This window comes from Phalaenopsis equestris, unplaced genomic scaffold, assembly GCF_001263595.1.
Source record: "Phalaenopsis equestris unplaced genomic scaffold, ASM126359v1 Scaffold000428, whole genome shotgun sequence".
Taxonomy (NCBI): Eukaryota; Viridiplantae; Streptophyta; class Magnoliopsida; order Asparagales; family Orchidaceae; genus Phalaenopsis; species Phalaenopsis equestris.
The window spans coordinates 4,481,087-4,504,831 of record NW_018164869.1 but is presented as its reverse complement, the minus strand read 5'-3'; the positions used below and the strand labels follow the sequence as shown (position 1 = coordinate 4,504,831).

General features: G+C 33.1%; 1 protein-coding gene and 1 long non-coding RNA gene across 4 annotated transcripts in view; both read left to right on the top strand.

Moving 5' to 3' along the window:
- The window catches only part of LOC110027587 (protein VAC14 homolog), a 68,051-nt gene extending 57,023 nt beyond the window's left edge, over positions 1 to 11,028 (top strand). For 2 of the 3 annotated variants that reach the window (XM_020729081.1, XM_020729080.1), the window contains exons 19-20: positions 9,941 to 10,213; positions 10,665 to 11,028. In XM_020729081.1, the coding sequence (XP_020584740.1) occupies positions 9,941 to 10,213; positions 10,665 to 10,757 (366 nt within the window). In that variant the 3' untranslated portion in view covers positions 10,758 to 11,028. The other variant, XM_020729082.1, reaches the window with a different exon arrangement.
- A 1,907-nt stretch (positions 11,029 to 12,935) lies between these two features.
- LOC110027373 lies at positions 12,936 to 18,143 on the top strand. Its single transcript, XR_002294333.1, has 3 exons — positions 12,936 to 14,218; positions 17,627 to 17,802; positions 17,884 to 18,143. It is a non-coding gene; the product is annotated as an uncharacterized LOC110027373 (long non-coding RNA).
- The last annotated feature ends 5,602 nt before the right edge of the window (positions 18,144 to 23,745 follow it).

Below are 23,745 nucleotides of genomic sequence, written 5' to 3'. Positions count from 1 at the left end.
GAAGTTCCAATGACAAACAACTGATGCCACATTAATTTGGCATTGAATATTAGAGAAAGTAAGCATGTTGGAGTGAAGATTGTCCTACCAGATTTTGACGGTTGTATGAATCCGAACTAGTTTATCGACTGACTCCAGTCAATAGAACGGGTCTAGCTACTAAGTTATGGAAATGTGCTTCCTTATTTAGGAATTTAGGAGGAACTTGCTTACAGGCTCTCATTTAACTAATACAAGCAAGTTACAAATATATATACAACTCAAACTAACCCTCATATAATTGGAGGGAAATTCAAATCATCAGGATAAGGAGGAAAAGGAATAAAAATACAATGATGGATATTTAATGGAGAATAATTTCTCCCCTTCAATTGCAACAGCAAAATTACGATTTTCTAAACTATGGGTGGGCCCATGTGTTCCACGATTATATATGCATATCAACACTTTTGATAATATCTCCAAGGAAGAAAACTTACAAAAGAAATAAAGGAAAAAAATAAAAAATTAAAATAAAATAGAAGGGATGCACTCGGTCCCATCTTCTGTGATTGTAGATTCCACTTTTCACGGGATTTCACAATATTAGCAAGGGAACACTAAGGTACTCGTGGACATAAATTAATAAAAGATATTAATATTGAAATATCTTAATTGTTATAATTTTTATAAGGTACTCCTATGACGGTTGTACAGATATAAAATGATATAGACATTGATTTATTATAAAATATGGTGAGCATCATATTAATAAATTATCAAATATTTTATATTGAGTTATTAAAGCTTAAGTGATATGTATTTTGTTTTTTCTTATTGTGTTACTGCAGCCTGGGAGTGTAATTATTCATTGACTTTGGTTAGTTCAATGTTGTTTTAAACTAACATTTTAGGTTTAATTTGTTGATTAAAAGATGAACAATAAAAGAGATAATGTTTATAAAAAATGCGAACAACCTGATCTCAGGTAAATTGATATTTATAATTTAATTTCTAGTGCTTCTTTCATTTAATTTTTTGAATCATTAATTTTGATAGAAATTAAAAAATAGAAATTTTGATTAATATTTCCTGATCGTTTGTATCCATTTTGTATCGGAGCAAGGTTTAAAATTTTTTTTATGTAATATTATTGAAAGAGCCAATCTGTAATTACAAGAAAATTTTATAATAATAAAATTGAAAATTTAAGTTAGCACTATTTAAGTAATTATTTTAATTCATTCAAATGGATGCACCCGTGATTCTGGAAGAGGGAAATGTGGTAGAAAATAAAGAAATATCACATGTTTTAAATGTGGATACAAATTTCTTTACCAGATAATGGTGGCAGCAATGACTCAGCTGATTCAAGTGTCTGTATTGTAGTTTAGTGTGGGTGAGGCTATTGTTGTGGAGGATAAGTACTTGAAGATATTTCAAATTCCATGTCCGCCTTTGTTTAAAGAAACTGAAGATTTAATTGAAGCAGATAACTGGTTGATGCAAATTGAGAAGACCTTAGGTAGCATGGCTTGCCTTAATGAAAGAAAAATATCATTAACTACATTTGCGTTGGATGGATAAATAGAAAGGTGGTGTGGGAAGCGTCGGGATAGACTTGAGATGTACCCGATTTGATGGTAAGTTGGGACTATTTTGTGGAGCTTTTTATAGAGTGGTTTGTACCTCTATCCGCTTAAAGTCGAATGCATGAGTTGGTACAAGGAGAGAAGTCAGTTATGCATTTTGAAGTAGAATTTGCTGCATTGTCTATGTTTGCTCTACAACTGATAGTTATTGCAGTAAAGAAGTTTTATAACATTTTTTTTTTTATTGAAAGTTTCAATCAATCATTAATTGGTGTCAATGGGAATTGATGCTTACTCGGTGTTGGTAGAATGGGTTGGGTGAGTGGAAATTGATTATCAGCTCACTCAACAGCCTAAAGGTATGCAAAAGAGGAAGATTATTGATGAGGGAGAGTATTTGAACCAATAAGAGGGATACATTGGGAAGAAGCTCGAGTTCACTTTTGATGCATTTTGTAGTTGCACTTCTCGAAGTATCGTAGTTACTCTTACTAAATGTGGAAAACAACATAAACTTGAATTTTTGATTTTTTCTCATACATGCTACTTGTGTTGGCCAAAAAACCTTAGAAGAGCAAAAATCAATTCGCCTCCTTCACAGAAGATTATAGGTGGGTAGAGAAGGATAGAGTATATAGCTTCAGCTCTTACTCAAGATCAATCAAGACAGTCAGTTCTACCTTAAATGTATGTTCTGACACGGAGAGTTCAAGAACCTTTTGTATTGATGCAAATATGGGTTGATTATTATCATTTGTATATGAATGTTATCATGTTTCTTTGTATTTGATATGAATGTTATCTTTTATACATTCATGATGTTTGTTATCATGTTTCTTTGTATTTGATATGAATGTTATCTTGTTTCAGTTGATGGGGGAAGCTATTTCAAGTTATTTTGTTTCAGACATATTTTTTGTCGCATCCATTATTCATCTTAGTGAATGAGATCTAGAGTACTAATGAGAAGTGATTTGAGGCTTAAAGTAGAATATGCAAATTTCGAGGACATTTTTTTTAAGGAGAGATTGTCATAACTGATAAATAAATAAATAAATAAATAAATAAATAAATAAATAGATAAATAAATAAATAAGTAATAATATTGTTATTATAAAAAATTTCCACAAATGCACTCATTTTTGGGGAGAATGAAACACCTCAACAGTTTCATTTTAAATGTGCCTCGCTTAAAGCGATGAAACAGAGAATGAAACGATAGGTAGAGAAGCAGCGGCGGAAGGAGGAGAAGAATAAGAAGCAATGACAAAAAGAGGAGAAGCAATGGCAAAAGAAAAGGAAGGAAGAAGAAGCAGCGATATAAGTGAAGGAAGGAAGAAGAAACTTGTCGAACGACTTTGCGTGCGAGTGAATCTCATGCCCTAGCCAATTATAGAGAAGGAGTTCGCAACCAAGCGGAAGAAGGAATCAAATGATATTTATATTTGATATGTGCAGACAACGACATCAACAAGTTGAAGCATGAAGGAGGAAGAAGTGGACCAAAGACTTCCTTGGGTGACAATTTTGTGGTCTAGTGTTGAAGCGAGCAGAAGACGAAGACGATGAAGAGGGGAAAACTTGGGCGGAGACAGGTGCAGTGGCATTTAATCTCGGGTGCGTTGTCGAAGTCAAAGGTTTTGTCAAGCATAAATGCTTCCTCTTGTGGGTTTCCTATGGATTTCGAAGCACCAAGTCAAGCCGAAGTCCTAAAATCGGGCTCAAGTAGTGAGGAGCTCACATGTTAGATTTCATCTTTATGTTATAACATTTTATGGATAAACGTGTGATGGTATATATGTAATAATGTAAAAAAATAAATAAATAAATGTTAAATTGTAATGATTATAAAATTGATAATAAGTTTATGTAGTTAAAGAATAATTAAATACTTTTGGCTTTACTGAAAAGAAAAATGATTCAATTTATATTATCATAAATAAAACAAAAGAATTTAATTTTTAAGAAATATTTTAATTAGAATAGTAAGATTTTATTATCATAATAATATTACAAGAATATTTTATATGATTATAAATTTTTTGCTAGATAAAAATTTATTTAATAATTAAGCTAGAAGATCTTATGAGGTTATTGTGAGGACTTATGTGACTTGTAGTAGCATCTTTGTTTTTTTTATTTTAATGAGTTGCTTTGATAGTTAATGTTACCTATAAATTAAATTATCAAGTCTTTGTTCTGATTTATATACTCTTCTTTTTATTGGTCATATTATTTTGATGATTTAACATTTTAGCGATAACTACTATTATGTATTATGCATACATAATATATTGATTATTATTGAATTGAATGGAATTCGCGTACGAATAATATGAATTGCATCGACTAAATGTATGTACATATTTGGCTATGATGAAGTTCGCCTCTCTATGGTACTAGTAGTGAAATGTTAAGATACTCGTGCATGTAAATGTAAAAGGATATTGATATTGAAGTATCTTAACTAGTATAATTTTTAGACGGTGCTCCTGTACCGACTATATATATATATATATATATATAATGATATTGACGTCTTATTTATATAGTAAAATATCTTGATTATTATGAAATACTTTGCTCAATCATATTCATAAATTATCAAATATTTTATATTGATTTATTAAAAGTTTAATTGGCATGCATATTAGTTTCATTTTTTTTGTTGTTATAGTTTGGAAGTATGATGATTCATTGACTTTATTTGTTTTAAACTAACCTTTTAGGTTTAATTAATTGATTAAAAGATGAGTGTTAGAAGAGGAAATGTTTATAAAAGATTTGCACAACCTGACATAAAATAAATTTATAATTATTTTTATTAATTTTCTTGTTGATCTTTGATTTATCTTTTTCACACAATGATCAAAAGGATTCATGTCATGATTTTTTCGACAAGTTTTACGCTGGCTGTCGACTACCTAACGCAACCCTCCACTTTTCTCATCCGGGCTTGGGACCGGCAACGGCAGTGTTATATCAGGGATCGGCAACGGAAGGAGGATTGACAAAATATTTTCCTATTTCTGTTGGTTTACATTAGGGATCGACTTTAAGCCCATATCTTTTTGCTTTAGTTATGGATCGTCTTACTGGACATCTACAAGAGGATGTACCTTGGTGTATGCTTTTTGCTGATGATATTCTTCTCGTGGATAAAACGAGAGAAAAAGCCCAAGAAAACTTGAATTATGGAGGTCTACATTAAAGTCTAAAGGCCTTCGTTTAAGTAGAACTAAAACTGAATACATGGAATGTAATTTCAGTAGTAATAACTATAGTGACAGAAGTGTGACTTTGGGTGATCAAATTATTAAAAGGTGTGAACAATTTAGATATCTTGGGTCCGTTGTCCAAAACGATGGTGATATAGATGGGGATGTTAATAGTAGAATTCAAGTTGGTTGGTTGAAGTGGAGGAATGCTTCGGGCCTTTTGTGTGATAGAAAAGTACCGCTAAGACTGAAAGGAAAATTTTATAAGACGGTGGTGAGACCGGCAATTCTCTATGGTGTTGAATGTTGGCCTTTAAAAGAGAAGCATAATAATAAGTTAAGTGTTGCCGAGATGAGAATGATTAGGTGGGACAAAATTAGAGAAAGTTGTCTTAGATGGTTTGGTCACATTAAACGTCGACCATTAGATGATCCGATTAGGAGAGTAGATGTTTTAAATTCGACTTGTGTTAAGAAAGGCAGAGGTAGACCTAGGAAGACTTGGGCTTATTGTATTAAAAATGATCTTAATTTACTAGAACTAAATGAAAATATGACACTAAATAGGACGCAATGGTGAAAAAGGATTCATGTAGCCGACCCCACGTAGTGGGATTAAGGCTTTGTTGTTGTTTATTGTTGTTGTATCTTTGATTTATCTTTTTGAAACATGAATAGTGGTGGAAAATAAAAATAAAAAATTTGATTTATACCTTCTGACTGTTTGTTTTCATATTGATTAATTCAAAGCTCTAGATCGGGTCATGATTTAGGCTTTTTTTTATGAGCGACCTTTTATGTTAATATTGTTATAGGTTATTTGGGATTTCAATTTTCTGGCCTCATGGATTGACAAATGTTTCTTTGAATTTTGCTCTGAGGAGCATTGTATTCTCTTCCTTTTGCAAGTGATGGATTTGTATCTTATTTAGGAGCAGGCGGTGGAACCTCCTAGCCACCAGTATCTCACTGTTTTGCCGCCCAACTTGTCGATTTCGGCCAAGATAGTTGTCGAACTATTTGTCCAACAACCCCCCCGGCGCGAAATCCTCCACGCGTAAATCGCTTTCCAAATACTTCCTTGGCCCTAGAATAGTATCATATTCGGTTTATGTATTTTGAGAGTTTAATCTTTGTTTTTATGCTCTCTGGAGTGCTATATCATTTCCTTTTACAAACAGTGTGTTTGTATCTTGCCTAGGACTAGGGAATGGACCCCCCCTCAATGTCCACAGCGCATCATTTCGTTGTTCGACAACTGTTTTCAATCTAGACAACCGTTGAACTCCTCCAGCTGTTGGCCTACAATAGGTTGTAATGTATCCCCCCTTCAAATGTCGTCATACTCTCATATTTCATTACCTTGCTATTTCACAGTCATTTTCCCGCCAAACGGTATCAAAGTTGAAAAAAAATTCTAAACCGATATTTTTTGCCATGATACATTCTTGTTCATGAGAGTGATCATATTGGTTATCTTGTTCGACGCTTTTGTTCTCCCTAGCCATGGTCACACTTCTTTAATATTGAGAACTCACATGTCCTTGATCGAATCTTTTGAAATCATGCATAACTCGTTCCGACATAATATCTTCAACTATCACCAACAATCACCATCAAGCTCATGTACGTTTTTCTGCCATTTAGTTATTGGGCTATCTCATTCATGGCTCATGAGCTTTGACAGTAATCACGGTTGTTATCAAGTTCATGATCTTATGTTCTAGTCACTTGATTAGTAGCCTTCAAATGTGAATTGTTGAGGTTTGATATTACATTTTGATTTTTTGGAAGATTAAAATAATTATTCCTCCTCAATTTAATAGGAAACATTTACAAGATAAATAACAGGGGAAAACTTCTAAATTAAGAAAGCCACAAAATCCCATACTAGAAAAAGAAAATAGAAATTACACATTTTCAATAATAGCAAATTCTGAAAATAGGAAATACCAAAAATAAAGATAATAAAGCTAGAACTTTCCTAAAATCCAACATCATCCCTGAAGTTGGAGCACAATTATTTGTCATGCCCGACTTGCTTATAACTATCTTATGTCTAGACTTGAAAAATCCTGTGATGATGATATCTACTATTTATTGAGCAACAAGTATAAACGACATGCAAATAGCTCCATAGTCAATCCTTTTTTTTAAGTGCATTTCAATCTCCATATGCTTTATGCGATCATGTTGACTGTTTTATTGTAACTTTACAATTTCATAGACATGTTTATTGAGATCAACTGCTCTTCAAGAATTCTCTTCAACCACATCATCTCACATACTCCATTAGTCATAACCCCATATTATGTCAGGCATTACTCCTTGCAATCACATTTTGTTTCTTACTTCGTCATGTAACCAGATTTTCCAAACATAAGTGCAGTATCCCAAAGTCGATCTCATGTCAATAACTGAGCCCGCCCAATTTGCATTAGTGTATGCCTTTGTTTTGTTGTGTGGTCTTCTGATAGATATATGATAATGATAATCCTATTAACTGCTTCAAGTTGTTTCTCGTAGGATGAATGCATAAATTGACTTACCAAGCTCACAACAAATGCAATATCTGGTCGTATATCTGATAAATATATCAATTTACCCCCCAACTTTTGATACTAACTATATTCACTGGGTTTTTTTTTCTATCTCAGTTTCTGATAGGGAACAGTTAGTGTTTGCAAGCCTACAATCACTCATCCCAATTTCTTTTAAAAGTTCAATATCTTTACTAATGACATTCTAATGCAAATGATTTAGAAGAAATATAACATTGTTACCATGATTTAAAAATAAAAGTACTTACCTCATTAAAGATAATCCACTTGCTCTTGACGTTGATTAATTGACAACCTATCATAAACATAGTATATAAATTATTATTTTGATTATCTATTAATTTTCATTATTATGTATAAAATTTTTGTATTTTACTTTATATAATCCCATTTAATTATTATTATTATTAAGTTTATTATTAAATCCATAAACATTACCTTGGTTAGCCCTAACCCAATGGTCTCCTTCCTTCAATCAAACGTGAGCCGCTTGACCTTCGTCCTCTCCATTCTCTGCACGTGAGAACACTCGACGTCGCCCCATTCTTTGTGAGATTTGGATCGCACACGAGCTTGCTTTGATTGAACTCCTTCTTCCCTTCGTGCTTTCCTCTTCCTTCGGCTTTAGTTCACACACAGTTCTTCCTTAGCGTTCGCACATCCTGCGAGCTTCCTCTCTCTCATCTTCCTTCGATCGGCGAAGACACCGTCGAAGAGCTGCCCACCCTTCAGGTAAGTCATTAAGGTTACTTCTATCTCTCAATCCCTCTTCCGCGTCAATTTATAGGCGAACTTACATGTTCGGTTTCCCAACCCTACCGCTTCTTCTACCCCCTCTCTGGCTTCCCGAACTTCTCGATTCCAAGGGATGAACATTGATGCTTAAAATGCTAGAGATTGGGATTTTTATTATAGTAATTTGGCATGTCAAGATATGAAAAGAGCATAAAATTTTGAAGAAACAAACATTTGTCTATGTAGACAACCTTATCATATGTATAGTAGTTTTGAGGATGAGTTATGAGATAATTCATGGTGGTTATTCGATCCAAAATAAAATAGTATGCAATGCGTTAACCTAAAATATAAACGTGAAGGGATAATGATTCAGAAGGATTCAAATAGAAAATTCATGGCAAGCCTCAATAAGAAAGAAATATTTAGCACCTCTTCTAAATATTTCCAAAAGAGTCTAACACTTTCTTGAATGTTCAATGACATCAAAAGAATATTATAGAGGGAATATTCACATTCAGTCTCAATTCTGTGATAAGAGGTGGGGTTGTCTATCTATATAGAAATAATTCAAATTAGAGCAATCAAAATTAAGCTAAAAGAATGGTACAAACCAATTATTTCTCATTAGACAAGCTATGCAAGGTAGATTGACAGGGGACTAATTTATGATCCCTATTATTGAAGTATTTTTCAACTTCTGATAAATTAATTCCTAATTCTTGACTGCAATTTTCACGTGTTTGAGTTGTACATTTCAACTCTAGATTATTTATTTATTTTTACAAATGGATACTTTTAATTTATTTGAATCAATGAAAAATTCATTTAAGTGATCCTTTCAACCATTGTCTCTCTATCTCTCACCCTCTCTCTTACTCCCTATTGCCCACAAGGTCCAAACCCAAGAAATCTCTCTCTCTGCCCTCTGAATTGCACATTCTCCTTACATCCTCTAGAGATTGTTAAGTATTAAAGGAGGTCATATCAAGGTGAAACAAGAAGACAAGGTTCAATCATCCAAGGGAGAGCAAAGAGATCGCGACTAAGGCGGTTCAGGGAGGCTTTAATTAAGGAATGGGTCATTTCCATGATTCAATTCTGATATCATGTAATCAATATAACTGGTGCATTTTTGTTATCGCCATGCATTATTGGGCTTATAAGCACTTGCACACCCAATTACTCTATTGGCCATCTAATGTGTAACAACCTTAGACCATCTTAGGTAATTGAGAAAAGCTTGCCAGACTTGTATCTTACATTCAAGTGATTATCTATAGTAATTCACTTTTCTAACAACGTATCTTTTGGAAGACATGTTTACATACACATGATGCTTAAAGTTATCACAATGTGTTATATTATTTCCACACAATAACACAAGGACATTTCTCTAATTTAATTTCAACAATACTACATGATAAGAGAATATCTTAAAAACATGCGCAGCACAAAATTTTTATGTATTTACATATCTCACATCTAATCGTTCATACTTACATACGTAGCACTTTGGTTCTTTAAATATATGCATGAAAATATGCATTTCACTTTTAAAAAAATGGTAATAGTACTATTTTGTATGTGATTTTAAATATTTGATTGCTATATGTAAATATGTAAGTTTAGGTGTGAGATTTTTAGACGTAAGAATTGTGTGCTATGTATGTAAATGCCCCTAATTTTTATAAAACTACAATTTAAGTGATATATTATATGCTTTGGAGTGTTGGTGTCATATTCCATGGTGACCTCTGAAATTAATTTCTTCTCTTACCTTCAAGTTTTATTGTATTTGTTGCAATTCGACCTTTATGTTACATCAGGATTGAATTGATTTTCGGCCATGCAGCAAAGCGTGGCATTCAAGATGTTGAAGACTAGATTAAAATCTATGCGTTCGCATGATATCATGGCTGACCAAGTCGCGTGCACATCTTCAGGGAGCCCCCATTCACGAATTGTACAGATAACAGATGGCGGCAACTATAATATGGGTGGTATGCATGACTCAATCGACTTTGTGTCTAAGCTGCAACAGTTTCAGCGCATGCAATATCTGCATAGGAAGCATTCTGAATCGCAGCAATCACTCCACAGTTCTTCGGCGGCTAATTCATCTCAGGTATGTAAGCTCTTCCAAATCATTATACCTTGTAAAGTTACAAGGAGTTGGTGCCGATTTGCGCTAGATTTGAGAAAAATCCAATATAATTATATATTGGGGCATCTGAAATACATAGCACACAATTCTTATTTATTTACATATCTCACACCTGAGCTTTCATATGTACACACATAGCACTCATATTTTTAATATAGCGTGAAAAATAGCACCATAAGTACTTTTTAAAAGTGAAATGAACCTTTTTATGGATAGGGTTAAAACGCCAAAGTGCTATGTCTATAAATATGAAAGTTTAGATGTGAGATATGTAAATATATAAGAATTGTGTGCCACGTCTGTCAATTTTCCTTGTATATAAAATATGAAGGTTTACATTCAAATTCACCTTAATTATGCATTTTTCTATAACTATTCTATTTAATAAGTAAACATATTCATTATTTATTAGATACCAATATCTGAGGAACGCCAGCGTTCGAACCCAGCACCTGAACGCGTCGCCCGTTCTTTGTCGAGATCATCTGGGCATAGTCCTGGTTAGTGTTTCTTCTTTCATCGACACTGGCGTTTATTTTGCGGCCCCATCATAAATTAATTAAAACCAATGCCAGCATTATATTAAATGTGCTGATTGGCAGTTGGCAGCAGTGATCATCTTCATTAGAAGGAATCTGTTAGGCTTGTAATAATTTGTTTATTTCATTTGTTATTCTCTCTGCTGTATTTATTTTGGCAGGGATGGTTATGTGAATAGAGAGGGTTGTATGATTGATCCATAAGCGAGCGAGAGCTATTATTTATTCATTGCTCAATCTGCTATTTTGCTTTGTTTTCAATTTTTTGTCCTCCTGACAAGTAAAAATTATTACATCTGGATGTGTGGACAACGGCCGGGATGCAGCGAGGAGGGCGGAGGTTCGATTCCCGCACTCCACCGGTGCATTCAGGCCGTTGTCCACACATCCGGATATCCAGGCCGTTGCACACACTCCACCGGGGATTTTCTGAATTTCTTATGTATTTTTTTTTTGTGCTCGAAATAGAATTGAGTCGAACAGAAACAGTGATATTTTTAAGGAGACCACTCTCGTGTAACTATGATACAATTGGACGGAGGCACAGCTGGATAAGTTGCCCATTCAACCAGCCCAAGGAACAATAAAAGCCCAGCGCTGAGCACACGAGTTGCAGCAGCTGTTCTTTTTATTTACATTTACACCGCTGTGCATATTAACACTAAATATTTATGTTTACCTCTGTAGGATTTTAATATTTAAATTATATTAAAAAATACTTATTTAAATTGAAATACATATTTTTATGCATATATTTTTTTTTATTTAATTTTAATATTAAGTTGTTATGCAAGTAAATATAAGTATTTCATATGTAAATATATAAGAATTTATGGTAAATATTTAATTTAAAAAAAAAATTATTGAGATCTAAATCAATGGGACAAGCAGATAACCATAATGAAATAACTTGTTCAAATGCATCTTCTATGGTAACCTGTACACCACAGCGAACTGTAGAAAACAGCATCAGAAGTTCATTAAAAATTATATTTAGTTCTCATAATCCATCTCATCAAAATCGTATTTAAACCAAAAAATATTATAAATCAAATGTAAGCTAAAATAATATTTAGCACCCTTTTATGCATTTTTTGTTAAATAAAGTTATGTTTATTCCAAACCGCTTAATTGTTTTTCCCTCTTTCCTAATGCACGCCTGTTCTAATGATTAACCCTCAAGCTTAAAAGAGAGGCGCAACGTTTAATCTTCACTTAGGGCCCGTTTGAGTCAGTTTATTTGGTGCGGTGGCGCTTTGAAAATGCACCTAACCTGTTTGGTTAAACTGTGTTTTGGCAGCATATGCATTTTCAGAACATAGAAAACAACTATTTCACATCGCACCTATTTAGGTGCGGTGAGAGCTTATTGGCAACGGTCTGATTTTTTCAAAAAAAATAAAAGTGTAATAGTCACCGCAACTAACTTATCAACAAATTATTTTTAATCATCAGCTTATCAACATATTATTCAATAAATTACAGCTGTCCCAAACATACCCTTAATTAATAACAAATTTTGCCTAAATTAAATTAATAATGCTGAAATTAAATAATTAAAGTTCATATAACTTATTTAAAATTTGTCATCTTGCATATACATTGATATTAAAGTTTGAGTAAAATGTCAAAATAATTCCTAATAATTTATATTCATCATTTTGGTCTAGAATTCATAGAAATATCAAAATAATGCTCGCACTTTAAATTAGTACCAAAATAGTAGATTAGAGTTCAATTTTACAACAGTCGAGAATTATTTTAATGCAGTACTAAACTATATTTAAATAACTTGAGGCTATTTTTTCACTTCATCAAAATTTATTAATTAATATCTTCGAATAAAATCAAGTTTCTAAAATTTTGACGTGTTAATAATTAAAGTTATCATTTAATAATAATAATATTATTAAAGCAATTCTTATTATACAAATTATAATATATTTTAAAATATTATAAGCATAACAATGCTATTAAAACTTTTAAAATTTTGATATACCCCAAAATTAATTTATAAATTTAAAATAATGAAAATGATTTTTTTTTCCTTGCAGTGTAAAATGGAGGCAAACATTTTATCAGAATTGAATATAATGACTCATTTCAAAATATTTTATACATTTAAGATCCCTCCTCTTCTCCCTCCTCGGCGGCGGAGCACCAGATGTTAACTCCGACCTGGAGTCTTGCTCGCTTTCCTCGAACGCGACGAACTCCCCCTGCACGTGACCTGGCGTCAGATGCTTGCAGAACCGAGTCGTCATCGTGTCATCGTTCGCCTCTCTGCCGTCGGTCTCATGAGCGAGATCTTCGCCCGTACGGTAGTAACCTCACTGCTTTTGGTACCCTTAGCCTCCGCTTTAATGGCCTCTCCTGTAGCCTCCATCGGACCTCTCCGGCGCCGCCAACGTCTATTTCCAGGAACACCGTTCTTCAGGCAATATTCCGACGGTGCTGTTCTCCATGGAGAAACTTGTTCATTTTAATCTTGCTGGGAATGGCTTAACCGGCGGGATCTCACCAGCGTTCGGGAATCTGTCTCACCTCAGGACGCTGTCCCTTGAGAGTAATCATCTGGAGGGAAATATACCAAACCTTGATCTTACGAATCTAAGGGTACGAAGAGTCCATTAAAGCGAAGGATAAGGGTGGGGTGAGGTTTCCAACAGTACTGGCGGGGATCGGCGGCGGGGAGGTAAATGATGACGACTCAGTTCTGTAAGCATCCGACGCCCTGCCTTGTTCAGATGGAGAAAATCGCATTCCACCGGAGTACAGTGCGGCCGAGGGTGTCGCGGAAGGCGAGCAAGGCTGCACGGTCAGATGGTGCTCCGCTGCCGAGAAGGGAGAAGAGGAGGAAGACGATGAGAACAGATTTGTTAGAATGAGATAACCTAAACCCCTGTTTGATTGATGTAGAATTAGTTTTTTTTTTCCATTCAATTTAACTAAATGAGGGAGCATAGAACCATAACTAATTTTGTTGAATGATATCACATTAGACATTACGTTCTTATAGTAAAAAAGATATTGTACAAGAAGTTGAAGAACTGGAAAGTGTTGCAATATTGAAATTTTGCTCACTTGTATTATTCAATGTGCAGGCACTGAATTTGATTTTACTCACTTCATCTGAACTGGCAAATCTTAGAGAACTCCTCAAGCAATCGTTAAATAATCCCTCTGGAAAAGATTTATTTCTCTATTTATATTCTTCTTGGCCATTCACCGATAGCAATATTAAGCTTGTGTTTGCTTGCTCAGGTATGGATCTAGATGGCTGCTTAATTTCTTTTTTATGAACTTTTAGTCTAGCGATGTAATCAAGTCTCTGGGGGAGAATTACATAAATGTATAGTTCTTGATGCAATTGGACGAGTTGATACGCCTACTTAAGACGCCAGTGTTTGCTTATTTGAGATTGCAGGTACTTGATCTATGAATGGTTTATATTGAACCCAGCAACTTTCTTTTACATTAAGTTCGATTACTTCATCTTACACAATGTGATCAGCCTTAGGTCTTTTAATTGTTTTGATTTAGATTTGTATGCATCGTTTGCTTTTGTATCTTGATCTTAAAGAAGAAATCCTTCCCAGCAAATGCGTTATCTTTTGTAAGTATGGTATGGAAGAAACCAACATTTGGATCTCCTATAAAAGATGTTTATTTTTCAATGTCTTATTATCTTGTTAAAATACATCAACCCAGATTTTATTGTCATCTTAATCGTTTACTCTATCACAATTATTTTGTGCCAAATTAATAATTTTTTTTTTCCTTTGAGTGTTATATTTTTCTAGATTTTCTAACCATGTGATGTTTAACTTAATATTTTCCCTTGCTAATACTTCCCACTTAATATATTTATCTTCTTAATCGATACATCAATTGTCCTCTTACATGATCAAACTCTTTAATTTTTTTTTTTTTTTATTGCTTTGCCTTCAATAGGTTTTACATTTATTGTCTGTGAGGTAGTTCTTTCTTACTATATTGCTGTGCTTCCATACATCATTTTAGTAACTTTTTGTTAATATTGTCTATGAAAAAGTTCTCCGTTGCCTAAAAGAAAAAGTTAATGCTATGCTAGGATTAACCTTTTCTCTTCTTATCCTTTATCATTTAATTCTATTTATCTACTTTATTAACATCATTTAATTCTATTTATCTACTTTATTGATGTCATTTAATCCTATTTATCTGCTTTATTGGCGTATCTTTTGTTCTATCTTGTACATGGATAAACCCTGTAAATTTTTTCAACTACTTTACCTTCAATCAGCGCTACACCTATTACACTAGTTGCCTTTACATATTAAGTATGCTCTTTTATGTACATATCCATATGTACATAAATTTAGTCCAATTTTGTACTGCATATCCATATTAATAAAAAAATTTTAGTCCAATTTTGTGCATCACATATTTCCTTGTTGCCTAGTGTTTTGATCCACAATTATAATTTATTTAAATTACTATTTTATAAAATTTTCATTTTTTGATTTTCCATGGCTCTCTTCTTTCATGTCTGTGGAATTTATTTCTCCATTTTAATATTTAACCAAGGTTGTGAAACTCGAACGGGCCATTAAATCTGAAGATGAGAGTTTTAGGATTCAATGACCGAATCAAATGATGCAATAAATATTAAAACTCTTGTAATATGATTTAAATGATGCAAATAAATAAATATATGATAAATATGTGACAACAAATAAATAGAACTCGCCCACAACTAATGTCTTCAATAATTATAAGTTTAAATTTGATATAAAGCTACGTGAGATATAATTATATGTGCTTTATAAAATTCTCTCTCTCTCTCTCTCTCTCTCTCTCTCTCTCTCTATATATATATATATATATGAAAACGATGGGATTTAATTCCTTATATTTTTCTTGCATGTCTATCTGAGGGCACTTTGGATATAAGCTAAGACATGAGCATGCTTTCAATTTGCATTTTGAAGACTTCTTATTTTTTGCAATATTGTATGTCTATCCTATTCTTGATTATCCCTTGAATTACCCGTGAAAGTCAAAAAACCATGGGTTATTTATTCCTAATGCAAGCCTTATAACCCATTGTTTTCTTTTTTTTTATTCTTCTCTCTAGACTTGTTTTTTTCTTTCTTGTCTATTAGAGGGGTGATAATAATGTTGTGAATTCTAAGTGTTAAGCCAAGTTGGCAAATAAGGGGGATAGAAGCGTCTAATGTGTTTCCTAATTTTTTCAATAGTTTTGGCGGCAAGCAAAGTTTGTATTTCGTTCTGCTCTACACATACATATTACAAATATGGAATACCAAAAGCTGTCGTAATTATAGTTCTTTTAGTTTGGTATTTCATTCTTTAACTCTTAATTCATTTATAAATGCATGATGAGTTTTGCAGTGAGCCACCTCATCTTAGCCGACAACAACTGAGCATGGCAGGTCAAGAAAAGACCTATTCTTTTGCTCATTGTATTTCTATGAGTTTTGATTTAGAAGATTATTGTAGAAATTTTAAGATGATGTGAAAATAGATCTTACATTATTGGAAGAAGAAGGAGAAGCAAAAGTTATTAAGGAAAAATATGTGCTTTTAATGCGGCAACAAGTAATGCTGTTGATGAAGTAGAAGTCTTGTAGAATGAATATTAAACCATGTAAAAGCTGTAAGTTTTGATGTACGTAGGAGAAATGAGATTTATGGTTCTGCTAAGACAAAGTATTAGAGATCTGGAACCTCTTGTTCTAGGTAGATGCATTAAAAATAATGAGAATAAGATCTTGGTTAAAGATGATGATGTAAATTTGATTTATTATGGATTAATTGTTTCAGAGTTACCTTTGTGGATGCGTAAGGATAAAACTTTAGATATAGCTAAATAAACCTATTGAAATGTGAGGACTTGTCAATAATATTATTTTATTTAACTAAAAAAGATGATGTCAAATCATTAGAAAAATTATATAATATACAACCGTGCTTTAGCAATTAAAAAATTCAACACTCTCTCAACACAAGATGCGCATGGAAAATTCACAAATTCTAATTTACTTTGTATGTGTCGTTTTCCTTGGTCATTATGTTAAATGTTTTATTCATTTTGGTTTGCTGATGCTTTTAATGTTTAAGACTAAAGATATTTAGAATTTTGGTGCTTAGTGGGGTGGCAAACTTTGAATCATGCTGTGAAATATTGAGAGAGTAACACAACATAGGCTCAAAAATTATGTAATATCAACATCTTAGTTTGTTTTTATGCCATAAAAAATTTCATTATGGAGGGAATTTTATAAGAATTAATGAAAATGACAACAATTAATGGCAAAACAAAGAAAACAAGTAGGAAATCCTCATATTATTTTTGTTGATCGTGTAAGGCATTTAGTGACTTCCACCAATGCTGATTTGATGCTCTTAAGGGAAACAATTGCGTGAATGATATGCTTAAGTTATTAAATATATGCATGCAGGGCATTGATTAATTTTATTAGTAGACTATTTGTGTAAAAGTTTTTAATCATGATAGGATTATAATAAAGATCAACTTTAAGTTTATATATTTGGTATTGTTTATGAAAATGCATATAAATTATAATCAAAGTGAGATACAATGGGATATATTTTTTAGATGATATAGTTCTAATTGAGGAGATAACTATTGAAATAAGTTAGATGTTAGAATAATGTAGAAGATGCTGAAGATAAGCAGCTTGAGACTAGCATAAAAAAGTTTGAGTGTAGGAAATCCAATTTTAGTGGGTGCCATACACACTTTTATATCATCATTGTTAGAAAAAAACAATTCCTGTGTTTTATTTATTTATTTATTCTTTTGCAGCAATCCAAATAGTAAACAAATACGTCAGGCTTCAACACACAATCCAGAACACAAAACGTAAGCTCGATAAAAATAACAAAGCCAAAATTGACTAAAATAGCCCGACGATGAGAGACACACTGAGCCAAAGGAGATGAGGCTCCATGAGTTTCAAATTACACAAACAACATTATAAGGTGCTATAAATTCGGTGATATTACACTGCAATTTTGTTGTGATTGATGGAACCTACTTTTAGCCCATATCACCCATTGCAGACATCATGGTGACGACCAGATCATTCCCCTCGACAAACCCTTCTTTGATCTCCTTCAGAAGAGCCTCATCCGTAGGGAGCTTCAAATTGTTCTTGATGGTTTCCATTTTCACCCAGAAGACTAGCAAATCCATCTTCAGCTATATCAACCAATTGATAGTCAGTATGATTTAACATGTGGAACATCGCAGTTATGAGAAAAAGGCACAATGTCTTCAAGCTTCTTAGAAGTAAAGATATCAATTGCAAGTTGCTAAAAAGTGACATTTGCATGTCCATGATGCCCAGTCCTGGAAGTGGAGACCTCGATCGCCTTGCATGGTCTCCCCTTAATCACGATATACCCACTTCCGAATGGTTCCTTTCTGTTGCAGGTAAGTCTTCAATAGGCTTAAGCACATTCAATCTATCATACGAAAGAGTGGATATTTAAATGAGCATATAGTTTTAAACTTATGGTTGTATTATTAAAGGAGGAAGTCCTCATGAATCTTTTGCATATTTTATAAACTTATAATTGGGTTAGTTATGTTGTATGAATTTAATTTTTGTGTGGTTAAAAATACATTGATGATCAAGTTGAAGTGTTATAGAAATAAGAATCTTAAAATGAATGTGTAGATTAGTTAAGTAGGGTAGATTTAGAAATGAGTAGGATGGCAGGAGTACCACGTTTTGCAAATAAGCTATTAATTTATATGTATATAAGTGAAATTAGATAAGATTAACCTAAGAAATAACATAAATAACATGAACTAAATACAGAGAATGCTAACAGGATTTAGAAGTTTTTGTCTGTATAAAGAACCTAAAGAAATTATTAGCATGACTAGCCAGCTATAACATAATCAAGGAAAATATCCTTCCTAATTAGAGTACTATTTTTATGGTGGTTGTCCGTTTTGGTTATTGGGTAGATTTCTATAATTTTTTAGATCTTTGGGATATCTTCAATTTCAAATCGATAGTTTTTTCAAGTAAATAATGTAGGTCTATTTGAATTTTTTTTGATAGGGACATATTAACTATATATATCAGTCTAAATCTTCAAATTCAGAGTCCATTCATTATCTCTTAATGGAGTCTTTTTTAAACTTTCACAATTCTCTCGCTGAGAATAGAAAGAAGGATTTTGATATTGTTTGACCATTTAGTTAAATAATTGTCTTTTTTTACTTCAAATGAAATAAGAAGATAAACATATGCATGTGACTAAGCCCTTTGACCGAGTTCAAGGAATGAAGCGGTCAATTTGTCGAGCCGACAAAATAGTTCGACCAAGTCAATTTACCCAAGTAATTTGACCAGTTTACTTGGTATGAGAGTTCATCCAAAATGCTTAGCCTCCGCTGCTCGACGACGACGACGGGGCGGCCAACTCATCCAAGAAATCAACTCGGAGAGGTTTATGTCGCAACCTTAAGAGTGAACTCCATTGCGAGGCAAATAGGTGGTCCTCACCAGCTCCTCTCAAGTCCAAACAAAGTGACAAGTGTGTTGCTAGAAGTGAAATGCTTCATGAGAAGCACTGATGTGGAATGATTACCAAAGCTGTGTTCCAAAATATTAGAAGCTCATGCCGGAAGAAGATGAGATGATAAAAAGGTAATAGTTGAAAGATTCTTTGTGATTTTTGTACAATAATCATCGTATTAATTATAACACATAAGTCAATCCCTCTATAAAAAAAAGTGATCGATGTGATAGGGGAAAGACCATTATTTTTATCCTTCAATTTTTCCAACTTTGAGCTTTGTGTTCTAAATTTCTCTTGCAACATTTTCCCTACTGGAGTGAATTCATAGTAATGCTAATACTTTTATAGAAATAACTCCAAACTTAATATTAATCCTTACATAGATGAGGTTTAGTCGTCCGTTGTAAGAAAATGTAAGCTCATGTAGGATTTGAAAAACTTGGAGCCTTCTTGAACAGCAAATCGAATACCCAGACAGCAGAGAGAAAATAGAAGAGATCAAGGAGAGAATAATGCACAACATAATTACAAATACATGTATTTATATGAGTGAAAATATTACGCATTCATCAGTATGATTGTGACACTAAATAGTATTAATTGTAAATATCTAAAATTGATCAAAGGGATTTATGTCATGATTTTTTTCGAGATGAGAATGATTAGGTGGATGAGTGGCTTTGCACTTATAGACAAAATGTGAAATGAATAAATTCGTGATCAGGTTGGTGCAGCTCCTGTGACGGATAAAATTAGAGAAAATAGTCTTTAGATGGGTTGGTCGCATTAAACATCGACAGTCTGATGATCCGATTAAAGGAGTAGATGTTTTAGATTCGACTTATGTTAAGAAGAGTAGAGGTAAACCTATGAAGACTTTGGGCTTATTGTATAAAAAATTATCTAAAATTATTACATCTAAATGAAAATATGACACTAAATAGAACGCAATGGAGAAAAAGAATTCATTTAGCCGACTCCACGTAGTGGGATTAAGGTATTGTTGTTGTTGTTGTGAATATCTAAAATTATAATTGTAATATCTAATAAATTATATGAACAGTCCAATTATATTCTTTAGTAATTTAATCTTATTAGAAATGAATCATATACGTATGCCATAAAAATAAACCCATTCTAATAAATAGATAAATAAAGAAATATTCTAACATAACTTTATTTAATGTCATAGTCTGATAATTTAATGCTAACTTTGACTTAAAGGATAATAGTGGTCTTAGATGCGATCGACAAAGCTGGTTGGGATCTTCAACCTAATAAAATATTAAACATTTTATTCAACTTTGAAAATATTTTATTCAATCTGGAGAAATTATTGCGTCTGCATGCGGTGTCCGATCTTGACCGTAGAGGATATATTTCAGTTTTTTTTTTAATAAAAAAAAATTTAGGTGGGGCCCACCGAAATACATCCTGACCGTAGATCACCTGATTTACGGTCCGGATCAGACACCGCATGCAACCGTCCGTATGGAATATTTTTTCCACACTTGATTGTTTGGAGTTAATATTGTACATTAAATGTGTGTCACAGTAACGTGTTTGTTTATTGTTGTGAGTTGGCATGTGTCAGCGGTTGTTCATGTGGAGCAGTCCATTGTGGGTGTTGTTATGTTAGGGTTGCATGCAAGTGAGTGGATCTCGGTAGGTTAGTGTTAGACTTGTTAACAAGTTTATGTGTTGAGTTTATCGAGTGGCAAATGCTCGAGCTCGAGCTTCTCAAGGTTAGGCTCATTGGCTCGAGAGTTAGCTCAACTAACCGGATATCGAACACATCGATGTCGTTTCTGATGAGGCGCCTCAACACTTCTCCATCTCTCTCTCAGTTCTAATGATAATTTTATTTGAACATATTAGCCTACTGTTAGTGCCACAAGCTAATAGTAATGTTTAGTGTTATGAGATTCTCTCTCTCTCTCTCTCTAATTAAAATAAATAAATCAAGGATAATTCAGATATTATCATTAAGAAAATGAAATAAGCCTAGCAAGAACATTTATGTGAAAGTTTGGTTTGAGTAAAGAAATGAGCATGAACAACTTATAGTTCGATGAAGCCAAGTTCGACCTACTACACAATATGTGATCATTAATTTGATTTTTTTTATTCAAATATTCGTTACGAAATTACAATTAGGACTGGCATTTTTATCTTAGGAGAATTATCTTTAACTCTTTATCTAATTACAACAACAACAACAAAGCCTTAATCCCACTAAGTGGGGTTGGCTACATGAATCCCTTTTCTCCATTGCGTCCTATTTAGTGTCATATTTTCATTTAATTCTAGTAAATTAAGATCATTTTTAATATAATAAGCCCAAGTCTTCCTAGGTCTACCTCTGTCTTTCTTAACACAAGTCGAATCTAAAACATCTACTCTCCTAATCGGATCATCAGATGGTCGACGTTTAATGTGACCAAACCATCTAAGACGACTTTCTCATATTTTCATTTAACTCTTTATCTAATTAGAAGAATAAAAATTACAATTAGCACATCGAAAAATGTCATCATTTTTAACTTAAAAAAAATTAAATTACATTTTTTTTTTTTGCATAAATAAGACGGACAAAAGTTAAATTTAGGTGCTAGATACGTTAATATATATGAATTCCGTGGCATTTATGTAAATGTTCCTAGCAAAAATATGCTTTTTATTTAGCTGCGTTGTGCAATATAAAATTATTTTTAATTTTACACTGATGTTAACTTATTCACACATAATTGTACTTTAAGATTCTCATTAATAATTTTACTGAATGTTTGTTTGTTTGTTTTTTTTTGGAGGTACAAGTCGGATTATTATATCAAATATTTTTTATCAAACTATTCTTTTAAATATCAACTAAAAATAAATTCAAAATTTTTTAAATACATTCTGAAATTTTCATAACTGCGAGTGATGCGTGCTAGAAAATTCACGGCTGTAAAGAAATTTATTTGGAAAGGAAAAAAATTAAAGTTTACTGCCCAGTTGAAATGTTATACTATAAGTTTGAGATTTTACGTACAAGTCCTTATCCTACATGCGGAAAAGAATTGTACGGTTTTTCGAGTTATAACATCGGTGTGCGGAAGAGTTCGTTGTTGCAATGAGATGGAGCTCTAGTACGCCATCTTCGGGGTCAGCACGACATTTTGGATGATTTTTGTCTTGGGTTGCTTCTAGACTTGGCGGCGTTGGTTGTTCCTTCGCACATTGCTTTGTCATCAAGAGCGGGTGACGACGCTCGTGGAGTTGTGTTCGACAGTGCTTAGTGGCTGCAGGATCAAGAGACCAACATTGGTTGGCGACGGCTAGCAAGCTGCAATTGACTACCGAAGCAAAGGTGTTTGCTAGATTGTCGGTGCATGGTTATGGACTTCAGCTCCTACTTCTTCGAGCTCTGGTTTTTCTTTTACTCAAGATCTTATCCCTCTCTCAAGAGAGGGATATGGTTTTATTTATTGAGTCAATATTCCAAATAAAATGAGATCTGAAACACTCTGCTCGGATGACCCAGAGAAATTCTCTTGATCAAATAACATTTGATGGACAGTTGAGTGTTTTAATATTATCGGAATTGAACAAATCTTGGGCTTGTTGTACTCGTCTTCTCGAGATGCTCGATTTGACAATAAGCTTGTTAAATTCATAATCCATTTCACCATCCAACATTGTTCAAAACACTATCATAAATTATTTAATTGCTTAATCGAGGCTTGATTTAACTCATATGTGACCAATTTTGGTATCATTAGATCCTTCCCATCAGACCGAGTTCTAGTCCGAATTTGAACATTTTTTTTTATTTAAAAATCAACTCAAAATTCATGCCGGATGATTAAAATTTATAGCTGAACATATGAAATAGCTATTGTTTACCTGCGCCAACGGCTAATTGGTGACGTTAGAGGTAATTTTAAGGTTAGAATCTAATTGATTGACGTGATTTGTGTGATCAATATTCTTGTTATTAAAGTAAAGCAACTTCCATTTATAATAATACTATCTTAAAGATATATCAAAAATATGTGTTGAGAAATTAGGGAGAAGAAAAATAAGAACGGCACAAATCCAGAAGAACACAGTGATTTAACGAGGTTTGGATAAGCTGCTTACACCCTCGGGAGTAGAATGACGACCTCCTTTTCAATATTCAAAAAATAGTACATAATACAAGATTCAGCTCTCTTAAAGACCTAGAATTACAAACATGTTTATTTATAATCCTAGAGTAAATTCTACAGTATAATATATAATTACCAAATTACTCATTTATTGTATAGCGGGGCGTTGACCCAGCACCCCCAACCCACATAACCTAACTTTTCGATTTGGACAGATTCTTCCGCTTCGCTCCGCTCTGTTCCGCTTCGTTAC